This window comes from Heptranchias perlo, chromosome 17 (genome assembly GCF_035084215.1).
Source record: "Heptranchias perlo isolate sHepPer1 chromosome 17, sHepPer1.hap1, whole genome shotgun sequence".
Classification (NCBI taxonomy): Eukaryota; Metazoa; Chordata; class Chondrichthyes; order Hexanchiformes; family Hexanchidae; genus Heptranchias; species Heptranchias perlo.
This window is the reverse complement of record NC_090341.1, coordinates 48404560-48428310: the sequence shown is the minus strand read 5'-3', so window position 1 is coordinate 48428310 and position 23751 is coordinate 48404560. Positions and strand designations below refer to the sequence as shown.

The 23751-nt window shown below is 47.9% G+C and overlaps 1 protein-coding gene across 1 annotated transcript in view; it reads left to right on the top strand.

Moving 5' to 3' along the window:
* The window catches only part of sema3h (sema domain, immunoglobulin domain (Ig), short basic domain, secreted, (semaphorin) 3H), a 161642-nt gene that overhangs the window by 45158 nt on the left and 92733 nt on the right, over positions 1 to 23751 (top strand). Inside the window, exons 2-4 of the mRNA XM_067998952.1 lie at positions 8062 to 8216; positions 19183 to 19245; positions 21468 to 21587. Coding sequence (XP_067855053.1) covers positions 8062 to 8216; positions 19183 to 19245; positions 21468 to 21587 — 338 coding nt within the window. The remainder of the gene's footprint in view (positions 1 to 8061; positions 8217 to 19182; positions 19246 to 21467; positions 21588 to 23751) is intronic.

The window sequence follows — 23751 nt, the reverse complement described above, 5'->3', positions numbered from 1 at the left end:
CTCACCCTCTAATTGGATATGGAATTCAACCATGTTGTGGTCGCTCGTTCCAAGGGGATCCTTAACTAGGACATTATTAATTAATCCTGACTCATTACACAGGACCAGGTCCAAGGTTGCCTGCCCCCTTGTAGGATCAGTTACATACTGCTCAAGAAATCCATCCCTGATGCACTCAATGAACTCGTCCTCAAGGCTGCTCTGCCCAATTTGATTTGTCCAGTTAATATGATAATTAAAATCCCCCATAATTATGGCTGTTCCCTTATTACATGCCCCGACTATCTCCTGATTAATACTTCTTCCAGCAGAGTTGCAACTATTAGGAGGCCTATATACTACGCCCACTAATGTTTTTTTTCCCTTATTATTCCTTATCTCCACCCAAACTGTTTCATTATCTTGATGCTTTGTCCCAATATCATTTCTCTGTATTACAGTGATTCCTTCCTTTATTAACATAGCCACCCCACCTCCCCTTCCTTCCTGCCTGTCCTTCCTGATTGTTAAATACCCTGGCATATTTAATTCCCAGTCGTTGTCACCCTGCAGCCATGTTTCTGTAATGGCCACAAGATCATACCCATACGTAGTTATTTGTGCCGTTAACTCGTCCATTTTATTACGAATGCTACGTGCATTCAGATAAAGAACTTTCAAATCTGTTTTGTGACGCTTAGTTCCTGCTTTTTCCTTTTTTAACACTTTACCTATTACTCCATACCTTCTGTCCCTTCCTGTTACGCTTTCCTCTCTCTCCCTGCTCAGGTTCCCAACCCCCTGCCACTTTAGTTTAAACCCTCCCCAACAGCACTAGCAAACACTCCTCCTAGGACAGCGGTCCTAGGAGGAGTGTTTGCTAGTGCTGTTGGGGAGGGTCTAGGAGGATTGTAGGTCTGGAGGAGGTTACAGAGCTAGGGAGGGGCGAGGCCATGGAGGGATTTGAAAACAAGGATGAGAATTTTAAAATCGAGGCGTTCCCGGTCGGGGAGCCAATGTAGGTCAACGAGCACAGTGATGATGGGTGAACGGGACTTGTTGCGAGTTAGGATACGGGCAGCAGAGTTTTGGATGAGCTCAAGTTTATGGAGGGTAGAAGATTGGAGGCCAGCCAGGAGAGCATTGGAATAGTCGAGTCTAGAAGTAACAAAGGCATGGATGAGGGTTTCAGCAGCAGATGAGCTGAGGCAGGGCAGAGACAGGCGATGTTATGGAGGTGGAAGTAGGCGGTCTTGTTGATGGACCGGATATGTGGTCGGAAGCTCATCTCATGGTCAAATAGGATGGCAAAGTTATGAATGGTGTGGTTCAGCCTCAGACAGTAGCTAGGGAGAGGGATGGAGTTGATGGCTAGGGAACGGAGTTTGCGGCGGAGACCGGAGACAATGGCTTCGGTTTTCCAAAATTTAGTTGGAAGAAACTACTCCATTTACAGCTTGTGTTTTTTCTTTATTTATTTTTCCCTATTTTCTCATGTTTTCATTTACATGGAGCTCTCCTGTATCTTTTCACCCCCATCATTTACACATTCCTTTGTTCTTTTTATTAACTGTTTTCTAAGTTTGCAGGTCATTTAACCCAACTCCTCTCAGTGATTGGTCTATCTGTTGGTTCTCTCCATTTAACCCAACTCCTCTCAGTGATTGGTCTATCTGTTGGTTCTCTCCATTTAACCCAACTCCTCTCAGTGATTGGTCTATCTGTTGGTTCTCTCCATTTAACCCAACTCCTCTCGGTGATTGGTCTATCTGTTGGTTCTCTCCATTTAACCCAACTCCTCTCTGTGATTGGTCTATCTGTTGGTTCTCTCCATTTAACCCAACTCCTCTTGGTGATTGGTCTATCTGTTGGTTCTCTCCATTTAAACCAACTCCTCTTGGTGATTGGTCTATCTGTTGGTTCTCTCCATTTAAACCAACTCCTCTCGGTGATTGGTCTATCTGTTGGTTCTCTCCCCCTCTTCCCTCTTTTATCCTTTGTTTTCAAACCTTACCAAAATACCTGTAAGTTTTTCAGTCTTCAGTTCAGATGAAGGATACACAGCCAAACTTGTCTTTTCTCTTTACAGGCGCTGACTGACCTGCCATGTTCTGTTTTTATTCCAGAGCTATTCCAGAAAACATTTTCTGTTTTTATTCCAGAGCTTTTCAGATTAGCAGATTTCCCCTTTTTATTTTAAGAGTGCTTGATGGGCTGAATGGCCTTTTCTCATTGAATATATTCTGATGTATGAGAGTGAGGGAGACTGAACAAAGGCAGGATGCAATTGATGCTTACAAATTGGCATCCGAAGTGAAACCTTTCATTCCTTTCCTCCTGTTAACGAGAAAAGTATCCCTGTTTCTCTCCATTGCTGGGCGGCTGTGTCTAAGCCAAAGCATTTCTTAAGAAATGTTAAATTTGGATCTTAATTTTTTTTTAATTGAATGGAAAGTTAGTAAAATAATGATGTCACCACAGAAACCAATTGGACACAGTGCTTGTAGTGTCACTGATTCTGACCGCACTTTACCCTATGCCAAGATTACCGAGTGACCTCAGGACGCTGTCACACACTTCTCAGCTACAGGCTCATTGGTGGTGGCTTGTGAGGAGGCAGTGATCATCAGGCCACTAACTTTGCCAGGGTAAAAGAACCAAAGGGGGTAGAGGTAAGGAAAAGAGAGAGAGAGAGAGAGAGAGCGAAAGAAATGTTAAAAAGATTCCAGGGTGCAGAAAGTAGGATCCTCTGATCTCAGTGAAACAAGATGTTTGGCTCAAATCCCGAAGAGGCCACATTATGGAACAATTATTGGTACATATCCGTTGCCCTCTCAGTTCCTCCTCCGCCCATTTGTGTATAGTTTTCCCTTGACTTCCTGCGAGCCACACGTAATGTTATAATGTGAGCATTTTCCATTCCCCTCCTAAACTGCTGCAGGCACCCCTCCCCACCAAAAGGAAAGTGCCACTAATAACATTTTTCACCATCTGTTCAATACTAAAAATCAGTATTCGGTAAATTTTCAGATCATAATCATTAAATTTAGATCAATAATACTGCTAGAAATTCAGGTTTGCTGCAGACATCTACTTGATTTCAGTGGTGTCAGTTACTCTCTTAAGTGGTCTGGTTGCCTGCTTCTTAACAGAAGTTCACTCCCACTGGCCTGTATCTATTAGTCCGGTAACGGGAACCGGGAGTGTAACAATGAAACTCCCTTGTGATGTGGACCAGACCACAAGGACGTGTACACCTTCAATCTGTTCAAAGGGAGACCGAGTTAACACTGGGTGAGATGATGTTCAGTTTGTTTCTTCCTGAATTGCTGCTGAATTCGCAAAATATAGAGCACTGAGTAAAGAAAGAAAGACTTGTATTCCTATAGCTCCTTTCCTGACCTCAGGACATCCCAAAGTGCATTACAGCAAATGTAATACTTTTTTGAAGACTAGTCACTGTTGTAATGTAGGAAATGCGGCAGCCAATTTGCGCACAGCAAGCTCCCACAAACAGCAATGTGATAATGACCAGATCATCTGTTTTAATAATGTTGGTTGAGGAATAAATATTAGCCAGGACACCAAAGAGAACTCCCCTGCTCTTCTTCAGAGTATGATGAGAGACACTTGCTGTCACCGGTTTAAGTTCTGCTCATGTAATATTACAAAATTAAAGAGCATGCGTAGTACTTCAGTGGGCCCTTTGCTTAATGTAGAAGCCTGAACTCTCCGCCCAACCAATGCAGAGGTTCTCTCCCCCCTTGTAACTTACAGCTGCCTGATTGACCTCTTGGTGCCTGTGTCCTGATTTTTAAAAGCCTTTCTTCAAAGACTAGAAGAGATCAAAAGAGCTTGTTAACACCAAGTTCCTCTTAGTTCCTCTGGGCAGTGTCCTAGGCCCAACCATCTTCAGCTGCTTCATCAATGACCTTCCCTCCATCATAAGGTCAGAAATGGGGATGTTCGCTGATGATTGCACAGTGTTCAGTTCCATTCGCAACCCCTCAAATAATGAAGCAGTCCGAGCCCGCATGCAGCAAGACCTGGACAACATCCAGGCTTGGGCTGATAAGTGGCAAGTAACATTCGCGCCAGACAAGTGCCAGGCAATGACCATCTCCAACAAGAGAGAGTCTAACTACCTCCCCTTGACATTCAACAGCATTACCATTGCTGAATCCCCCACCATCAACATCCTGGGGGTCACCATTGACCAGAAACTTAACTGGACCAGCCATATAAATACTGTGGCTACATGAGCAGGTCAGAGGCTGGGTATTCTGCAGCGAGTGACTCACCTCCTGACTCCCTAAAGCCTTTCCACCATCTACAGGGCACAAGTCAGGAGTGTGATGGAATACTCTCCACTTGCTTGGATGAGTGCTGTTCCAACAATACTCAAGAAACTCGACACCAGGACAAAGCAGCATGCTTGATTGGCACCCCATTCACCACTTTAAACATTCACTCCCTCCACCACCAGTGCACCGTGGCTGCAGTGGGTACCATCTACAAGATGCACTGCAGCAACCCAAACCCGTGACCCCTACCACCTAGAAGGACAAGGACAGCAGGCGCATGGGAATATCACCACCTGCACATTCCCCTCCAAGTCACACACCATCCTGACTTGGAAATATATCGCTGTTCCTTCATCGTCACTGGGTCAAAATTGTGGGAGAACGTTCTCCATTCGGACTGCAGCGGTTCAAGAAGGCGGCTCACCTTCTCAAGGGCAATTAGGGATGGGCATTAGGGATGGCCTTGTCAGCGATGCCCACATCCCATGAATGAATAAAATAGGTGACAGATGCCTCCCTGAATGGCCAGATGTTGCAATCGAATTAGCCATTATTTGGGATCTGTGCAAAAACAACTACATGCCCAATATTGTAAATGCCATTCGTCTGCTTACCTATCAACTCTGGATGGGGCCGTCTTGGGAAGCTGGTCCCATTTAGGCAAGCTTTTGCTAAAAAAAAACACATATCTTAACAGGGCTCACGCCCAAATCTTTTTCTTGAGAAAATGGCCAAGGAATCCCAAACCGGCACAAATACTTCAACCCTCCTCGATGGTGTTGATTGTTTGCGGAAAGTTCCAGCAAACCAGTGGACATCTCGTGGTTCAACTCCATGGTCACCAGGGCACGTACTAGAGCTTTGAACGTGGGCAAGTTGGAGTGACCCTGACCCTGGATGCGTGTATGGCCAACCAGGTAGTCCTCTGACCTGCTCACCCTGCGCACCAGGTAACCAGAGACAGATGTTATTGGGTGGGGAAAATTGCAACCAGAAGTTAAGGAAGTAATTGAAAAGGGGCTGCAACCTCTCACACTGCAAATGTGGAAAGTTGTTTCACTCTGGCTGCTAAATAGCCCTCCCCAGATTCTACTTATGAAGCCATGACATTGGTAAAGTGGCATGGCAGTCATTGCCCGCCATCACACCGTGCAACACTCTCCACTCCAGGATATTACAATGGGAAGCCTCAACCATGTCAGATGGTTAGCAGCAGCTAATACAGAGTGGAATGGCTAGGAGGGAATTTCCAAGTCAGGGCTCAAGTTGGGAAATGGAGGTGCCAGAGGAGAGGTTACAGGGTTTTTATGCTGATGAACAGCTTCAGCTGACTGGGGGCAGGACTGAGCAAAACTACTCAACAAACATACTAAAATAGAAAATCTGGTCATTGTCACATTGCTATTTGTGGGACCTTGCTTTGTGCAAACTGGCTGCCATGTTTCCTACAGTACAACGGTGACTATACTTCAAAAGTACTTCATTGGCTGTAAAGCACTTTGGGACGTCCTGCGGTCGTGAAAGGCGCTATAGAAATGCAAGTCCTTCCTCCCTTCCTACTCCACTGCCTAGAGCCCTCTCAATGCCAAATGCAGATTTTGTTTGTTGGAAGGCATTAGCAGCTGCAATGACATAGTGATAAGGCTCCCGAAAGGGCAATGACTCACTATACTTCAGTGAGGGTAAATGTTACTTATTAGTTTGAGCATGTAACTTAGAGACATGCCCTTAACAATCAGAGTCTGACAATGTCTTACTTGGCACCCATTATCAGGCAACTTGCCTCAGCCAGGGAGATGTCAAAGATGGAGTTCTATTAGCAGAGGCTGAGCTGCTCTATGATGTTTGAAGATGATAATAAACCTATTCCTTTTCATTCAATCTCGGATTATGAAGAATCCTAAAAGAAGTTCCAAACAAGAACTTTACTCCATGGAAACACTTTGCACACAGTCACAGACCAATTGTGAGGACAATTGGAACTTTCAAGACTGAGATAGATAGATTTTTTTGGGAGTATGGAACAATGGCTGGAAAATAGAGTTGAGGTTCAGATCAGTTGTAATCTAATTGAATGGCGGAGCAGGCTTGAAGGGCTGAATGGCCTACTCCTGTTCTTAATGTTACTATGCCACCAAAGCGGCATCTCTCACATTTTCATTCATTTTAATAAAGGAAATTGTGCAACATTATCAAATTTTTTAAAGTCTAAACTTAAAACTCATTCTAGGCGTTAATTATTAATATCCAATAGTTTGTGACAAGCAGGCTAGCCCAAACAAGTCTGACTAACCCAACGCTCCTGAAGGAAACATTGTATCCTTTGTGGGTTTAAATAGGCTGTAATTAAAACCAAACACAATTAAGATTTGCCCAACATTATCCTTTACTTATTCCTGCTCAAACTTCAAAGGTGCAAGATGTAGAAAGAGTCAGCACTGACTACAGGGGTCGCTCCATGATTACCATTATTCAATACTTACTTCACATCTGTATTAGCAGAGCTTACGGACATCTCCCAGGCTGTTTCCTTGAGATGTAAGGGGTCATTTTATGAATTGCACTCCCAGCGAATTTCCTTTATTCTGTTTATGATGTGACTGTTTTTGCCTTGTATATAACCACAACCTCAAGGCGGCATTTACCTCACTGCCCAGGTCAGGGCAACCCTGGAAGGTACGTGAGGTGGCTGCTGCTGAGGTGGAGGCTTAGCCTCGCCTAAAGAGTGGGGAGTGGACTTACGGTGGCCACTTGCATTACTAAGGTGGGAGAGAGTGGAGGCTGCTTGGAGCTGTCTGGGTGCAAACTCAAACCCATACATGTAGACATGGGCTTATCCTTATGTGATTTATCCTTCTTCCTGCACTTAGACTCCATCTTCTTGCTTGAGAAGAGCTGTCTGAACAGTCAACCTTTTCATAAGCATACTGAATAGCAAGGGGCATCCAACTCCCAAAATATCCCTGTAAAATCTTAAACATTTTATGGTGTCAAAAACTAAACATGGTAATGACTTTGTTAAGGTAGGAATTCCATTCAAACACATTAACCAATTCATTGAAAGTAACACAGGGTATTGCTACCTCTCTCTGTTCTGGAGAGGTCACATTTACCAAGACAGAACTGACCTGGATCGGGACGAGAGGTGTTTGTTGTAGCAACTGGGAGTCCTGGTGACAGGGCGTATTTTGAAAACAGCCAGTGAACGTGTGGACATTGTGCCAGTCAACAGAAGTGGCTCATGTTCCTCCACTGGCTTAGTGGGTCAATATACTGCCTGGTCTGCGTTGAATTAGCCGACCGTCATTGGTGGCATTACAATTAACTTCAGTGTTCCTTGGGTTAAGAAGGGCAAAATCAGCCCAGGCTCCTGCCATCGGAGAGTAAAGCTCCCTCTATTCTGCCCCAACACTGTGCCTTTACTTTAACCTCAAAGGAGCATCTTCTCCTCTGCCAGTGTGGCTTTTCCATTTTCCACATCAGGCATTTGTGTGACCTTAGTCATATATGCCAATTAGTGCCAAAGTGTGGGCAGTTTTGTGCCATGGGCCTACATGACTACAAACTCATTTGTAACAACCACAAGCATATTTCACATGGGATCCATACGACCAGCAGAGAGGAAACTTTTATTCCATCAGCCCAGTCTGAATTGAAATTCAGGTCCTAGGGGTGAAAGGGACCCACCGTCACTGTATGCGCTGAGCTGATACTTTTGACAATTCCTAGTCCAATTGTGCGTTGTATAATACTTTCTACCAATTATGTTGTTTCTTAGAATTGATGTTAAACAAGCGGATCATCCCACTCAGCTTCAGTGCTTCCAACTTGCATTCCATGATCCTCGATGAGGACAACAGAAGACTGTATGCTGCTGCGAAGGACTACCTCCTGACCTGCAATCTGGACAACATCTCGAATGGAGTGAAGAAGGTAAAAATGCTTGCAACTCTAATAATCTCTTCCTGGAGATCTCAGGTAATAATAATGTGGAGGACTGCACCAAAATCAGGAAGACGTAAACAGGCTCGTAGAGTGGGCGGATAAATGGCAAATTAATTCAGTGGATCGAAGTGTGTGTTGATTCATTTTGGCAGGAGGAATAAGGAGGCCACTTATAGATTGGAAGGTAAGAAACAAAATGGGGTAGAGGAGCAAGGAGAGCTAGGAATACAGATACATAAATCGCTAAAAGTAGCAACACAAGTTGATAAGGCCATAAAGAGAGCAAGCAAAGGAAGTGGATGAGATATTGGAGGACTCCTGGCTCCCAGTGGAATTGTAGGACAAGTTCAGTGCTGCTGTGCTCCCAATGAGGAGCCATGCTTGAAGGGAAAGCAGGTCAGAGAATCAGGGTGCTTTTTGAGCGTGGCTCTGTGCTAGCAGCAGAAGAGCACTGAATGTACCCTTGTCTGCTAGTGCGAGCTTTCAGGAGGGGAATTCTTTTATTGAAATGATTGACGCACGATTGCTAAAGTGCACTTTACATGACAGGCCTCCCCCAGAATCGCCTTTCAATGGAAATGATTCTAATTTCATCTTAAAACAACAGGCGTTTAATGAAAACTGTCACCACACTTGCTACAATCCGTGAGCTAATAAGAGTGGGTGTGAGACCACAACTACCGGCCTTAGAGCCAGCTAATCACTCAGCAGGAAATAGAGCCAATTGAGTCAGCCTTTGACACTTGTGGGGTTAAGAACACATCATTTCGAGATGGTTATTGCTTGTCAGTGCAAGTGTTTGTTTTTGATAGTTAATTATATGGAGCCTGTGAATGCTACAAAACTAGAGAGTTCACTCTAAAAAAAACTAGTGTTTTTAGAGTTCTGCTTTTTAAAAAAGAAAAGTTCAACTTATAATGACTGGACAACTGACTCCTTAAAATATACAGGATGGAGCCATTAATGAATTTCAGAAGAGTATTGAGGGTTACATTTTCTCGTTGGGCAAGTTCAGTGACGAACAGTGCATTCGTCTGTGTGCTATTTTCGGGCAGACATTAACCTGTTTATTTTAATCAGGTTAATGCCTGACTAGAAAAAAGCACACAGAGGATTGTAGTACTAACGTGCCAAGTGTTCATACTTGAACTTGGCTGATTGAACAATGTACCCCATAGACTGCAGCAAATGAGCAGTCAGCGGTCATTTATCATCGCCTTTCTTATCCACTAAGATTCATAGCCCACAGGTCAACTTCTAGTGGCTGCTCACAAACCAATGCTGGCAGAGGCCTACGAGCAGGTCAGGTGCCTTGTCCTCTTGGGCTTGGGAAGGTGAGCAACAGAAGCAGAAGGAAAACAAGGGGGTAGGGCAGCAAGTTTTAAAACTAACCAGCCTTCAGGACAGACAGGGAGAAGATTGGGATGGGGGGGGTGATGAAAAGGAGTATTAGGCTGGATAGAGATGTGGGTAAATGAGAAGAGATATTAAATAAGTGGAAAAATGTTTTCCTTACACAGGTTCAACCTTCTGGGTTGGAAGCTTTTGTATATTGGTGCTGAATATCGGACACTTTGCTGCAGAGTTGAAAGCAATGTTAATATCTGTGGCTGGCTGTAGACTTCTAAAATTGTTAGTATGACTGAGACTTTTCCGATTAAGCTGCGGTCAGAAGGTGAGTTAAGATGAGGGATGAGCATTGACTCCAAATGCCTAATCTGAACTGATCCCAATTTGGGTTTCTTTGGAAGAATCTAAATTTGGCCAATCTTGAACTATCTATGGTTTGTATATGCTTTGGGGTAGATTTTCGTCTGTACCATCTGGGTATAAATCATCACTTGGGCAGTGCACAGCGCGAAAATTCAAGCGGAGAGGTTCGCACGCCCTTAACGGATCCCGCCTGATTTTCCCTCCATTTTAAATGAACGGAAGGAAAGTCAGGCAGGCTCTGTTACTGGCGGGCAATGCCCCCGCCCAATTTCCCTCCCTTTGTGTAGCTTCTGCCTTCTCAAGCAAGTGGCATGGACATCATTTTCTGAATGCCAGTCTAGCGAGAAGAGAGGGCATATGCTCAATTACTTGGAGGTATAAGGTTACCTTCTGCCAGTCGACTGGTGGTATATAGCTGTTTCTCCAGTGTTCAGGTAATAGTATATGGCTGCCCTGCCCTCTGGTGCTCCAGTAGTGGTATCTGGCTTTCTCCGCTTGGTGCTTCTGTTATGTGTATATGTGCTGCCCCACCAGGGCAGTCCAGTGGTGATATATAGCTCCTCCCCTGATAGTCCAATGCTGATATATGGCAGTCCCCTGAAAGTTCAGTGGGAGCATGCACCTTACATGTATGTCCTCATGTTAACAACATCAATATGAATCAGAATCGAACGTTCATGGCAACAAAAGTAATCAGCATGCATAGTTAGCAATGTTTGAATTCAGCACTCAGATAAATATTTATATGCTTGACCAGGAAGAAATTCACCCTACTAAGGCAGCTCTCGTAACTACAGTTTTGGAGCATTTGGGTAACTTGCAATGATAGCATAGAAGCACTGAGTGAAGTATTCACATTAACATTGAGCTAGAGAGAACAACTTTATTAGGTCAAGCCAAGTTCAGGTTCCGTGGCGAGAATGAGTCAAATTGGACCGACCAATTTCCTCTGAGGAACATTACTCCTCCCAACTCATCACATAACCAGCGATGACAGTGAATTGATACGATATACTGATAACAGGCGACATTCGGCCCAGCACGTACACACAGGCATCGTAACTGCACGGAAACAGAGCTATTTGAAGTGCGGCTCCTGGGACTGTGTCTGAATGTACATCCTACGCTGTCAGTGCTTGAGTTCTGGAGCCCATTAGATGTAATTGGAGCCAATTATAGACCCATTGACTTCCACTGGGAAAGGTCATCTCCAATTCAGTTGAATCCAATATTTCAGCTCTGTATCAGAAGACGAGTTCAGTGGTTTCTATTAGTAGTTGTTTTTGAAAAATGTGTCTTGAGAATGCAATACAAGTGTGTGCACATTTCAAGGAAATGCTTGAATTCCCTGCCCCCACCCCCATATCATCTCCTCCCCTGTCCCCCCTCTCCCAGTTAGCTCTCCACATCTATACTATTTCTCAGACACGAGGGCTGGATGCTACAATCCATAGACGCTCCTGTTAACAGTGATTCCTTGAGCAACTCATCACGAAATCACACTTTGAATATTATGGGATGGTGATCCCTCTATGCTCGATGTCTTATATCAGATATCAGCCTTGGCTCAGTTGGTAACTCACTCGCTTCTGAAACAGAACGCCGTGAGTTTAAGCCCCTCTCCACAGGCGCAAGCACAAAATCTAGGCTGAGACTGAGGGAGAGCTGCCCTCTCAGAGGTGCTGCCTTTTGGGTGAGACATTGAACCGGGGCCCCGTCTGCCCTCTCAGGTGTACAGAAAAGATCTCATTGTGCTATTCGAAGAAGAGCAGTGGAGTTCTCCTGCTATTCATCCTGCATTCAACACCAACAAAACAGACTATCTGGTCGTTTATCTAATTGCTGTGTGCAAATTTGCAACAGTGGCTACACTTCAAAAGTACTTAATTGGCTGTGAAGAGCTTTAGGATGTCCTGAGGTCGTGAAAGGTGTTTTATAAATGCAAGTTCTTTCTTTCATCTATCCCCCGTCCCTCTTCGCCCATATTCTTATTTTTAGTCCATTACCCTGCCCCCTCCCCCCACTCAGGTCAAGCCCAAATGTGAATGGGCAGTTGAGAGTGAAATTCAATGCCTGGCCTTCTAATCAATCTTCCAGCACCTTGGGATTGGACTCCTAGGCTACAATTATTTTGTTTCTTATCTGTTCCCCCCCCCCCCGACAAGATGTTTATATGAGGAGTAAACCGTCACTTGCTGAAGCACTGACTGGGGTGTGGGAAATCCATTTGTGTCCCAGCACAATTTCTCCAACTCTTTCTGATCTCCCAGCCACCGCCAGGGCCAAAGTCATCAGGCATCTGTCCTTGTTACGGTGACTCTGGATCCAGTTAATGTTCTACGAGGAAAAAAAAAATCTTCCCCGGGTGAAAATTTTTTTCAGAACCACCAAGTGCCAGGAATGCATTTCCGTTCTGTCGGATTACTGGCGAATTCCCAGCCCAGAAACCTTGGAGCAGTTGCTATATTCTAAAATGGCAGGTAGCGCACAGGTAACCTCCGCAGTAACACAAAGGAACATGCAGAATTACGCGATCTACAGGAAAAGATTGGATATATTCAGGATGCAGTGGGGCCGATTTTAATTAGGCCAAATCGGTGTTAATGATGCGCTAACGACCTCAAGATGGGATCAGTAGACCAACTGCCTCGTTGATGCCACCGTTCTGGCCTCCGCCATTTTTAAAGGGGCCTACTGCAGGACAGCCGCTGCGCCCGCCTGTTTCAGGTGGTAGGCCTTTCTAATTTGCAAATCGGTGTCCTATGACACCATTTTGGGAGCAAACTGGGTGGAGCCTGCACCGTGTGCTCTCTCACCAGTTTTATGGGTGGTATAGCTCAAAAGGCCCCACAACAGTAAGTTTTAAATTACATTTGTGGGGCCAGGAGGAACAGGAGTGCTGCCCCTGGCTCCGCAAACTAACCTGGGCAGCTGCCGCCTGGGTACCCCCTCTTCCACGAAAGGACCTCTCCGTTTTACCTTTTTGCCGGGTTGGGCGGACCTCCAGGCAGCCCAATATTGCGGCAGCTCAGAGTCCTGGGAAACCTGTTTCCCCCCCCTCCCCGCCAGCCCGGTAATGAGGCTCGGCCTTCAAACTGGACCAGGCCTCCTCTTGCCACAATCAGGCGCCTGGCCCACGCGATCTGCCAACTGGGCGCTCGATGGTCAAAATCTACCCCAGTGAGGATTAGTGAGCTTTGCCATGCCTATGAGTGGGAATGATTTCCACAACTTTCCAACGGTGCTGGGATTGAGTGAGTCACAATAATCACTACAATGGGCTCGATTTTAGGGTCGGGTTACCTGCGGGTTTCCAGCGGGGGGGCCCCGAAAATCCCGATCTCCGATCACGTGACCGGATTCAGACGAAATCCCGGCCACTTCCGGGTACCGCGCTGACGTGCGGGGCTGCGCGCGCAAGCCCCGCTGGTGGGAATCCCGCAGGCAATTAAAGCCAGCGGGGTTCCACTTGAGAGCACTTAACTTGCTCGTTGTGGTCAGTTAATGAGCTGAAGCAGCTGTCAAAAGAGGAAGTGTGGGATTTTACGGTCAAAGCAGTCAGTTTCCCACACTGGGGGAAACAGGACCCTTCAAACCAGGCGTGTTGCAGCCAGCAGCCTGTGCCAGGTGCCAAGGTGCGCTCCACGGGGGAGCGCCCTCACCCACGCAGGAGGCCACCGCGTCACATAGGGCAACCCCTGCCCTCCACCAACCCCCGCCAAGCCAGAGGACAGACCGACACGAAACCGCAGCCCCAGTCCGAGGACCCACCCACCTACCCTGCACAACCCCTCACACCAACACCTGCCAGATGGGTGGTGCGTTGACATCGTCGGAGGACGAACAGGATGACCAGCCCCAGCAGCCTCACAGTCCACGCCGTCCGCCTCGGAGAGGTGGGGCCCCCCAACACGGTGCTGCGGCACACCCACCTGCACAGCAGGAGGGAGGGCAACCGCAGAGAGAGATGCGTCGCAGGAGGCACTACCCTCCGCACAGGGTGTACAGAGCGAGGCTCAGCTTCATGGACCTCTCCGAGGAGCAGTGCATACGGAGGCTCAGAGTCAATCGCCAGGTAGTCGCCGACATCTGCAGCCTCCTTAACGACGAGCTGCTCCCTGATGGACCAAGCAGCATCTTCTTACCTGTCGCCGTCAAAGTCACCACTGCCCTCAACTTCTTCGCATCCGGTTCCTTCCAGGGTGCCACCGGGGACATCACCGGGGTCTGTCAGTCCTCTGCACACAAGTGCATAAGGCAGGTCACCGATGGGTTGTTCCGCAGGGCCTCCCACTACATCAACTTCGCCATGGACGAGCGCAGCCAGATGGAGAGGGCGGTTGGATTCCATGCCATGGCCGGCTTCCCACGGGTGCAGGGTGTAATCGACTGCACCCACATCGCAATACGGGCACCTCCGCATGAGCCAGGGCTGTTCATCAACAGGAAGGGGTATCACTCCATGAACGCCCAGCTCATCTGTGACCACCGCCAGAGATTCCTACACGTGTGCGCCAGATACCCCGGCAGCTGCCACGATGCCTTCGTCCTCAGGGAGTCCGCCGTCCCGCCCATCCTGCAGGCACCCAACGCCGGCAACGGCTGGCTCCTCGGCGACAAGGGGTATCCCCTCCACACGTGGCTCATGACACCTCTGAGGAACCCCATCACCGAGCCGGAGCGTCGGTACAATGACAGCCACACTGCTACCAGGTCTACAATTGAGCAGACCATAGGGCTTCTCAAGATGCGCTTCAGGTGCCTTGATCGTTCTGGGGGAGCGCTCCAATACACACCATTCAGAGTGGGACGAATCATAGTTGTCTGCTGTGCCCTGCACAACATGGCCCAACAGAGAGGGGTGCCGCTGGAGGAGGCCCCATCCACACCCGCCACCCACATTGAGGAAGGCGAGGGCGAGGAGGAGGAGGAGGAGGAGGAGGAGGAGGCGGAGGCGGAGGAGGAGGAGGAGGACGCGCCCGAGGATGTTGGACGACCCATGCGCCGAGCCGCGACTCACCGGGATGGTCGCCGGGCCAGGGACGCACTCATACGTCAACGGTTCTCCTAGAGTCAGACACTGCGAGGCGCTCGCATCTCCTCACCTGCACATGCGAGCGGCCATACCAGCCCCCTCCACTGAAGAGTGCTGCCAGTAATCCTGCACCCACAGCAGTGTGCCCAATGGGTGGCAGCAGGTGTTCGCCGTCATGATGGCCTCCACGGAACGCAACTACTGCACAAGCCGCGGAAGAATGGACGAGAGGTGGCAGGAGTGGTGAGAATAGACTATTTAATATGTGGAATGTGACATCATTTAAGAAACAAAGTACAAAATAATAAACACCCTGGTGTATTCCCTTTGTGATTATAAGGCCTTTGGAATTCTTCTCCGGGAACCCCTACGTGGTGCTACCCCTGTGGCTCCAGCAGAGGTAGTGGCAGGTTGCTCGTCTTCTTGCCTTGACCGGGTAGATGCTTTTGGCGGACGGCCCCTGGGTTTCGGTGCCCGTGAGGGCACCTCCACAGACTGCTCCTCCTGCACCGGGGCAGGGGCAGACTCGGCCACCTGGAGAGGAGGCACCATTGCGGGTGCTGGTTGAGAGGTGGGCGACGGGTGGGACGTGGGGACGCCTTGAGAGGCGTCCCCGCTTCCATGTCCCCGGTCACCATCATCCCTCTCTTGGCCTCGGCCCACATCACCCCTTCCACCCTGCTGGACGGCAGTTTGGATGGCATGTGTGAGGCCTTGCAAGGCCACCCCTAGTGTATCCCTCAGCCTGTTGGTGGCGTCGGAATGTTGCTCACCCTGAATCCGTACAGACGTTGTGAGGGCCTGCAAGGACTCGAAGTGGAGCTGTGCGTGACGCTCGAGGGAGGCCAGCCTGTCCTCCACCGCAGACAGTCCCGCACCTACCTGCGACACTGTGTCGTCGGTACCCTCCTGTGCCTGCGCCACCAATGCCCACATGCAGGAGGTGGACTCCTCCATCGCCTGCGCTATTGTGGACAATGCGCGCGGCACCTCTGCCAGCACCTCAGCAATTAGCTGGTGGCCCTCGACGACTCTCCTTTTCTCTGGTGGCCCCCTGGGTTCAGCATCTGGGTCCGGCTGAGCAGAGCCTGGAGATGAGTGCTCCCTCCGTCGCGGACCCTCCGCGGCTGCCCCTGCCACCAGGGTCTGCTCATGCTCACTCGTGCGCAGTGACTCACCAAGTGCTACCCCAACTAGTTGGCGAGGGGGACCCACCGAGGTGCGTGTCTCTGCGCTGGTGGATGGTTGGCTCTGATGTGACGATGCACCCTCAGAGACCGCCATGTCCTCTGAGGAATCGCCCTCCATGCTCGCTTGATCCAAAGACGCACCTGCAAGAGAACAGAGGGCACTTTGAGGCATGTGGACCAACTTGACAGTGCGCCTGATGGCAGGTGATGATACGGTCACTCGCGATCATGGGTGTTGAGTGTCAGCTTTCCCTTACCGCCCATTTCGGCAGCGACACACTCGCCATCGGCCACCGACAGGCAATGTCGCGTGCGGGCGAGGTCGAGCGCCTCCACCTCTGCGTCGGTGAGCTCCACCACTTGCGGCGGCCCACCTCCGGTGCGTGCCCTTTCGCGGTTGTTCTTGCTCCTCTTCTCCTGTGAAGGCAAAACACAGATGTGTGAGTGGGTGCGTCTTGCATCGTGAGACGCATCGAGCATCGGTGTGGTTGGGTTGAGCGTGGCGCGGAACGGATGGGAGGAAGTGTGGGCCACGTGCCCATCCCATTGCATGGGGATTGGGGTGTGTGGTAGTGTTCGGGTGGGGTCAGGGACGGTGGGTACTTGCGTGCACGGCGAGGATGGTGAATGAGTGGCTGTGAGGATTGCTGATGGAGCGCAGTGGTGGCTGTGCAGGAGGGGGTTGTGATCTGCTTGGCGTGATGGTGGGGACGGGATGTGGGAGGGTGCGTTGGTGTACTCACCTTGCCAGACCTAGTCAGGTCATTGAAGCGCTTGCGGCACTGCTCCCAAGTCCTTGGGGTGTTGCCCCTGCTGCTCACCTCCGCCGCCACCTCTGCCCATGCCTTCCTGGTTGCGGCGGCAGGGAACTTGCGCCCATCCTCAGGGAAGAGTGTTTCCCTCCTCCTCCTCACGCCCTCCAGCATCAGCTGCAGTGCCAGATCTGAAAAACGGGGCGCAGCCTTTCCCCTTGGTTGAGCCATTCTCCCAGACCTCTTGCTTGCAGCAGGAGGGGCTTTGGGAGACTGCCCCTTTAACTGGAGCTCCTACATCGCGTCGACGGTACTGCGCATGCGCAGCCGGCCGGCACGCAGCTGGGGAGCGCAGAACCCGGAAGCAGGCCTTAATGGGTCCAATTATCCCGCGATCGCGTGGGGGACGCGAACAATTACCCGTCCGCGTTTTCGACGCTCCCGGAGGACCACCCGCTGGGAACCCGCAGGCCTGCTAAATTCGAGCCCAATGAATCACACCATCAATGGGCAAATCCCGGTAATACACGGTTTTAAATTTAGCATTGCCGATCAGTCACCCATTACACACACCGTCCGATTTTCCATTCCTTGAATTCACCGGGCACGGTGTGTAACGGGCGGCCAATGCACAATGCCGAGATTACTGGTCGGCAGTGAAGGTTAAAGTCTACTCAGTTGATTCACAATCCAATGGCTCCCCGAATGACACGAGTGTAATATCTGATTTATAATGCAGACAGGTTGCTCCCTTAGGAGATGGCAGTGATGTGAAGAATGAGATAGTGATGCTGGATGGGGGTTGTTGACATTGACACTGAACTCACAGCAGTGGAATATGTCTGTGCAGCAAAACCTAAACTCAACAAATTCTTAATCGCCCACCCCACTCATTCCAGACATTCCAGGTTTCAACACCATCACTATCTCGATTGGTTTGATCTGATTAAATACCTGAGTATCTTATAGTTCCAGTCAGTGCAAGAAAATTAAATAAATTCAGAGAGCAGCGATATCTGCGGGTAGACTAAACGGATTGTTGATTTCTCGGGAGATGCAATAAGGCAGATGGGTGATAGGCAGCTTTTGTGCTTGTTCTTAAGGAGGTGAGGGATGATAGTCCATGGGAGTGATTGCATGTAATGTGTCGCCAAGCTTGCCCAGGTCAGGTATGGCATGGGCTGGTGAAAAACCCAACACATATGTGCTTTGCTCACCAGGAGTGTATTTGAAAAGGTGTGGGGGGGGAGGGTAATTTTGACTTTGGGTGATAGTGTAAAATGGGCAATATCAATTCAGCCGCCTGTTATACATCCCTCCTGATTTTCTCACGTTGACTTCAATGGAGATGAAAATCGGGAGAGATGTATAACGAATGTCTGAATCAATATCGCCTGTTTTGCACTATCACCCAAAGTCAAAATTAGCCCCAGGCTATCTAATGGTTCTAAAATCGCTGGTATCGGTGCTGTTGACTGAATTGCTGGAGGTGAGTGCCTGTTACCCTGAGTGCTCACCTCTTTGGCCAGTGGGACCGTGAGGTAGCCATTGGTCTTAAGGCAGCACTTGTATCTGCTTTTCTTGGGGCTGGTTGACAGAGCAGCTGATGGATCATCTGTTCCAGCACCAGCTCATCTTGTCAACAGAGGCAGATTCACTGAGGGGAATACTGTGGAGGAAATCTCAATTGTCTGCCAGCTAAATTCCAGGGAAGGGCCATCCATCATAGCATTATCGAGGTCCCACTGCACATTACAGACATTACTTGTAAAACTTGGAATGAACACCAGAGACAGCCTTTCCAAATCAGAAGAAATATTTTTTAAATTATTCATTCTTGGGATGTGGGTGTCAATAACCAGGTCAGCATTTATTGTCCATCCATTGTTGCCCTTGAGAAGTTGATGATGGGCCTTCTTCTGTCTGTGTGATAAAGGTGCTCCCACAATGTATTCTTTGATACAACTGAGTAGCTTGCTAAGATACTTAAGAGGGCAGCTAAGCATAAACCGCACAGACCAGACCAGGTAAGGACAGTAGGTTTCCTTTCCTAAAGGACATTTGTTTTTACAACAATCCCATGGCTTCATAATATCATCTTTTAAACTGAATTCAAATTCTCAGCCTGCCATCGTGGGATTCTGAACTTGCGTTCTAGAGTATTAGTCCAGGCCTCTGGATTACTAGTCCAGTAACATAACCACTATACTTACCGTACCCTGCCTTCTAATGTGTTAATAAGTACATTGTTTCTTTTTCCTCAGTTATACTGGCCGGCTACTTCTGAGCGGATAGATGAGTGCAAAATGGCCGGGAAAGATCCTGAAGTAGGTATTTACAAATGGGAGTTGTATTCAAATAGAAATTTATTAACAATATATAAAATAAAACCTGCCACAATAAATGTATTGTGAAAACGTCAATATTACATTTTTATCAGTAGGCAGCAGCAGTAATTGTTAGCTCTCTACTTATTTCTTAAAGGAGAATTTTTTGTGTTCATGAAGTTGAGAGATGCTAGTGCTGGGGAATGGAACATCATCCCGTTTCAGGCACCGAGTGCCAGCATCAAGTATGGCCAGGTTAGGTGTGGTACGACACAGTTAGACGCAGAGTAGGCTTCTTCAACTCTGCCGCAGCTTCAGAAAAGCTGCTCCACCCCCCCCCCCCCACCCCCCCCCCAATGCACCAGTTTACATTTCCTACGCTAACCATCCTGTGGCCTTGCTGAATGGGAATGCCGAAATTGGGGCAGTTTAGTGCCGTGGGCTATGCTTCTGGGAACTAGGTTGTGATTCTCCCACCCTCACTTCACGTATCACCCCTATAGGCAATAGACTATCCTTTCATCCTATCAGGCTGGGCAGGTCGCAGAGGTGTGCTAATCTACTGTATCATCCAGTTCCCTTCTTTTTTTATAACTGGTTTTCTCCCTCCTTTGTGAAGTCTTTTTTCTCTACACCAATGATGTTTGACAGGGTGAGCAGATGACTGGCTCCCAGGCCTTGACCAGTGCCACTCTTCAGCCAGTCACTGGGAGGTGCACAAGAGTTGTCCAGTGATGATTCTTCTGGAGTAACTCTTGGCCTCAGTACCTATCCCACAGCAGAGTGCTCAAGAGTACTAATTTCGCTGAGTATATTGTTGCTGCAGTCCACTGAACTAGTTCACCTCTGGTTTCTACTATCACCAAGCAGTTTATTCATGGACTGCCCTGGGAAACATCCCATAATGAAGCTTCAAGTTGATGGGGTTATTTGCTCTGAAGCAATGATCCAATGTAGTGAAGCAGTGTTGCCATTCAATGCTACTTAACTGTAATACTAGGCCAGCCGAACTTAACAGCTTTAAAACAAGCCATTTAAAGAAAAACTAATATCCAATTATTTTCCTGACTTTACCTCCATATTTAGTGTGTCATCTTTAGGAGTCCCCAGCAACATCATATGGGACTGAGATGCTCAAACCGAGTAGTTTTACAGATTTGTGGAAACCTAAGGGAATGAACTCTATGAGCAAAGAGAAAAACCTGAAACATAAATACCCAATAAACCTTTTTATCAAGAAAGATACACTGTAGTAGAGTAGGTTAACATACAGCCATTTCATCTCTTGGTCTCTCTCCGTTTGTACCCTAGCAATATTGGGTCGGAATATCAGGTATGGTGGCTAGAGGTCATCTTGCAGACCGCCCAATTGCCTGTTGATTTCAAGCTTTGCACTGGTCGGGGGGACATTAATTGGTAAAATTTGTTCTTCAGTACAACAGCTTGTGGTTGACACCGTGCTGTAGAGTCTGTCATGGTCACATGTACATGGACAAATCGAGTAGTGTCTCACACAGTATGTGGGTGCACAAGAATGTTTGGGAGTAATTTAAGGGTGGAAATTACCATTGGCAATAATAGCAGGCGGATACTTAATGGGCTCGAAGGACAATCCACTATTTTAAAAGAGGTGTTAATCAGTTTATTGTCCATATTAATGGGTAAACACTTATACTAAACCATTAATGGGTAAACACTTATACTAAACCATTAATGGGTACACACTTATACTAAACAGTGTTTGTCCATTATTCTCACTCTTAATTTCTACAATTTAATAATGATTTAGAAGCTATTTCCTCTTGCGGGGGATTCCAGAAAAAGGGGCCACAATCTTAAAATTAGAGCTGGGCCATTCAGGATTGAAATCAGGAATCATTTTCTCACCCAAAGGCGAGTGGAAATCTGGAACTCTCTTCCCCCAAAGAGGCGTTGAGGCTAGGTCAATGGGGTTGAGGTACAGATCAGCCATGATCTAATTGAATGGCGGAACAGGCTCAAGGGGCCGAATAGCCTACTCTTGTTCCTAAGTTCACATTTATAAATTGAAAGGGACTAGGGGTAAAATGAGGCTGACTGTGACCCAATTCCTCATCAGACACACGGGGCTGTAACTAATGTGGGTTAAAGTCAGAGTAAGTATTCAGTTCACCCATAGTCTGAGGTATTTTGTAGGATAGAAGATACTAGAAAGTAACTAAAGCATACTGATTTCTTTGCAGCTGGACTGTGCCAACTTCCTGAGGGTCCTCCACTTCTACAACCAAACTCACCTGTACGTTTGTGGGACTGGAGCTTTCCATCCACGCTGTGCATACATCGACACGTCCATATTCAACAGGGTAAGTGTGCGAGATGCCTCTCAATTTGCGCACGGCAAGGTCCCACAAACAGCAATGTGATAATGACCAGATCATCTGTTTTTGTGATGTTGGTTGAGGGAGAAATATTGGTCAGGACACCGTGGAGAACTCCCCTGGTCTTCTTCAAAATAGTGCCATGGGATCTTTTACATCTACCTGAGAGGGCAGACGCAGCCTTCGTTTAACGTCTCGTCTGAAAGACGGCACCTCCGACAGTGCAGCACTCCCTCAGCCCTGCACTGGAATGTCAGTTTAGATTTTGTGCTCAAGTCTCTGGAGTGGGACTTGATCCCACTCTGACTCAGAGGCGAGAGTGCTACCAACCGAGCCACGGTTTCTCTGGATATGAAGCTATAAGATTGGAATAGAGTAGGGTCACCATGCCAATGGACCTGAGGAGGCATCTCCTCAACATTTAGCGGTCAATGGGCATCTGACACTCATAGAAACCCATCACCAAACTATTGAGAGATCCACACAGATTGAGTTTCAGTTTATCTGATATGGAGTGACACTCTTTCCCCTCCCCTCCTCTCCCCCCCCCACCTCACCACGTACCTAAGGTCTGAAAGCTTGGGCACTAGTTGGCAGCAGCCAAGACCCTAGGACCCCCAAACATGGACATTTACGTTACTGTTGTGGTGCAGTACAATTTCTGAATTTAAAATAACTATTTCTCATTTAGCCGTACTGTTGTCCACCCGGGAGAGGGGAAAGGGGGGTGGGGGGGAATGAGACAAGCTCCATCTGCTGAAGCTCATCCTACAACAATATACATCCTCCAGCATCCTTTAGAAAACCATTACATCATCGACATTCAGCTCCTAATCTGCGCGCTGTTCTCAGATCTTCCTGATGATGGGCTTCCCAGAGATTTATGCTGTTTATCGTGGGAGCTAGTAACAGGAGTTCCTTCTGTCCAGTGGGAATCTGGGAGGTCTGCGGAGCACAGCTCCGGGCTCTCTCTCTCTCTCTCTCTTCAGTGATAAGCCCCTTCTGTCCAATTAGTGCTGCACATGGCGTTTGATTGGTGCCTGGGAAAGGTTCGTGCCCCTAGTCGGAGAGGAGGCAGAAGCGGGGTGAGGAGACCCTGACACCGTTGATCCCATCATGTGAGATAGGAATTTTACAAGGAACATGAACTTGGAGCTCTGGCATCAGCAAGCAAGGGGGAAACGGGTTTTAACCCTCTGAGTGCTGAATTTCATGGCTGGCTCTCAAAAAAAAAAGTCCTGTGAAAAAGCAGAACTAATTAGGATAGGTTTCACTGAACCAATATACAGAAGTGTTCATTCATAAGAGCATAAGAAATATGAGCAGGAGTCGGTCACATGGCCCCTCGAGCCTGCTCCGCCATTCAATCAGATCATGGCTGATCTTCGATCTCATGATACGGTCTCAGTGTAAACAGAAATGTTTATTTCTGTCTTAGCCCTGAAGGTGTGATTTTGGCAATTTTGGGGTTACCACCCACCTATGGCACAGATGCACCCATGCCAGCAGCTGGGGGGTGGGAGAAGATGGTGAAGTATTGGTCTCGGTAAAAATTCCAAGGTAGGCGCTTCCACTAATTGTAATAAGCTCCTATGGTGCCTGGTAAATGTGTGCTCAGAACTAAACGGTACAATCAATAACACAGAAAAGTTTGGTAACGGGATTAAGGGAAATATGCAAAAATGACAGCTTCAATATCAAAATAACTTACAGCTGGGAGCGGAATGCAAGTAGACATCTCTGCTTCCACCAAAACAAACACATCTTTTCAGTGTACTTTCAGAATGGAAAGGTTGCTTTAAGAATCTACTGACTGCAGGCCAGGCCACTGCGTTATTAATTCACCTGTTTTATATGGGCATAGGGAGTGCAGGAGGCTGAGCTCTCCTAAACAATGTGAGTTTTGGCATGGGGTCTCACAAACATAATTGTCCATTCGCAAGAAAGCTGATACTGGTCTCCCTTCATCCCACGCATTCTCCTGCTGCAAATTGTGGCATGCAGCAAAATTTTAGTTCCTGATATTAATTAACTACAGCTTTGTGTCACGCAATACAGTAACATTGTGTCAGAATATAGTAACACTGTCATAAGATCCCAGAGGCTAATCCCTAAAAGGGTGATGCTGCTCTTTAATCAGACAGTGTAT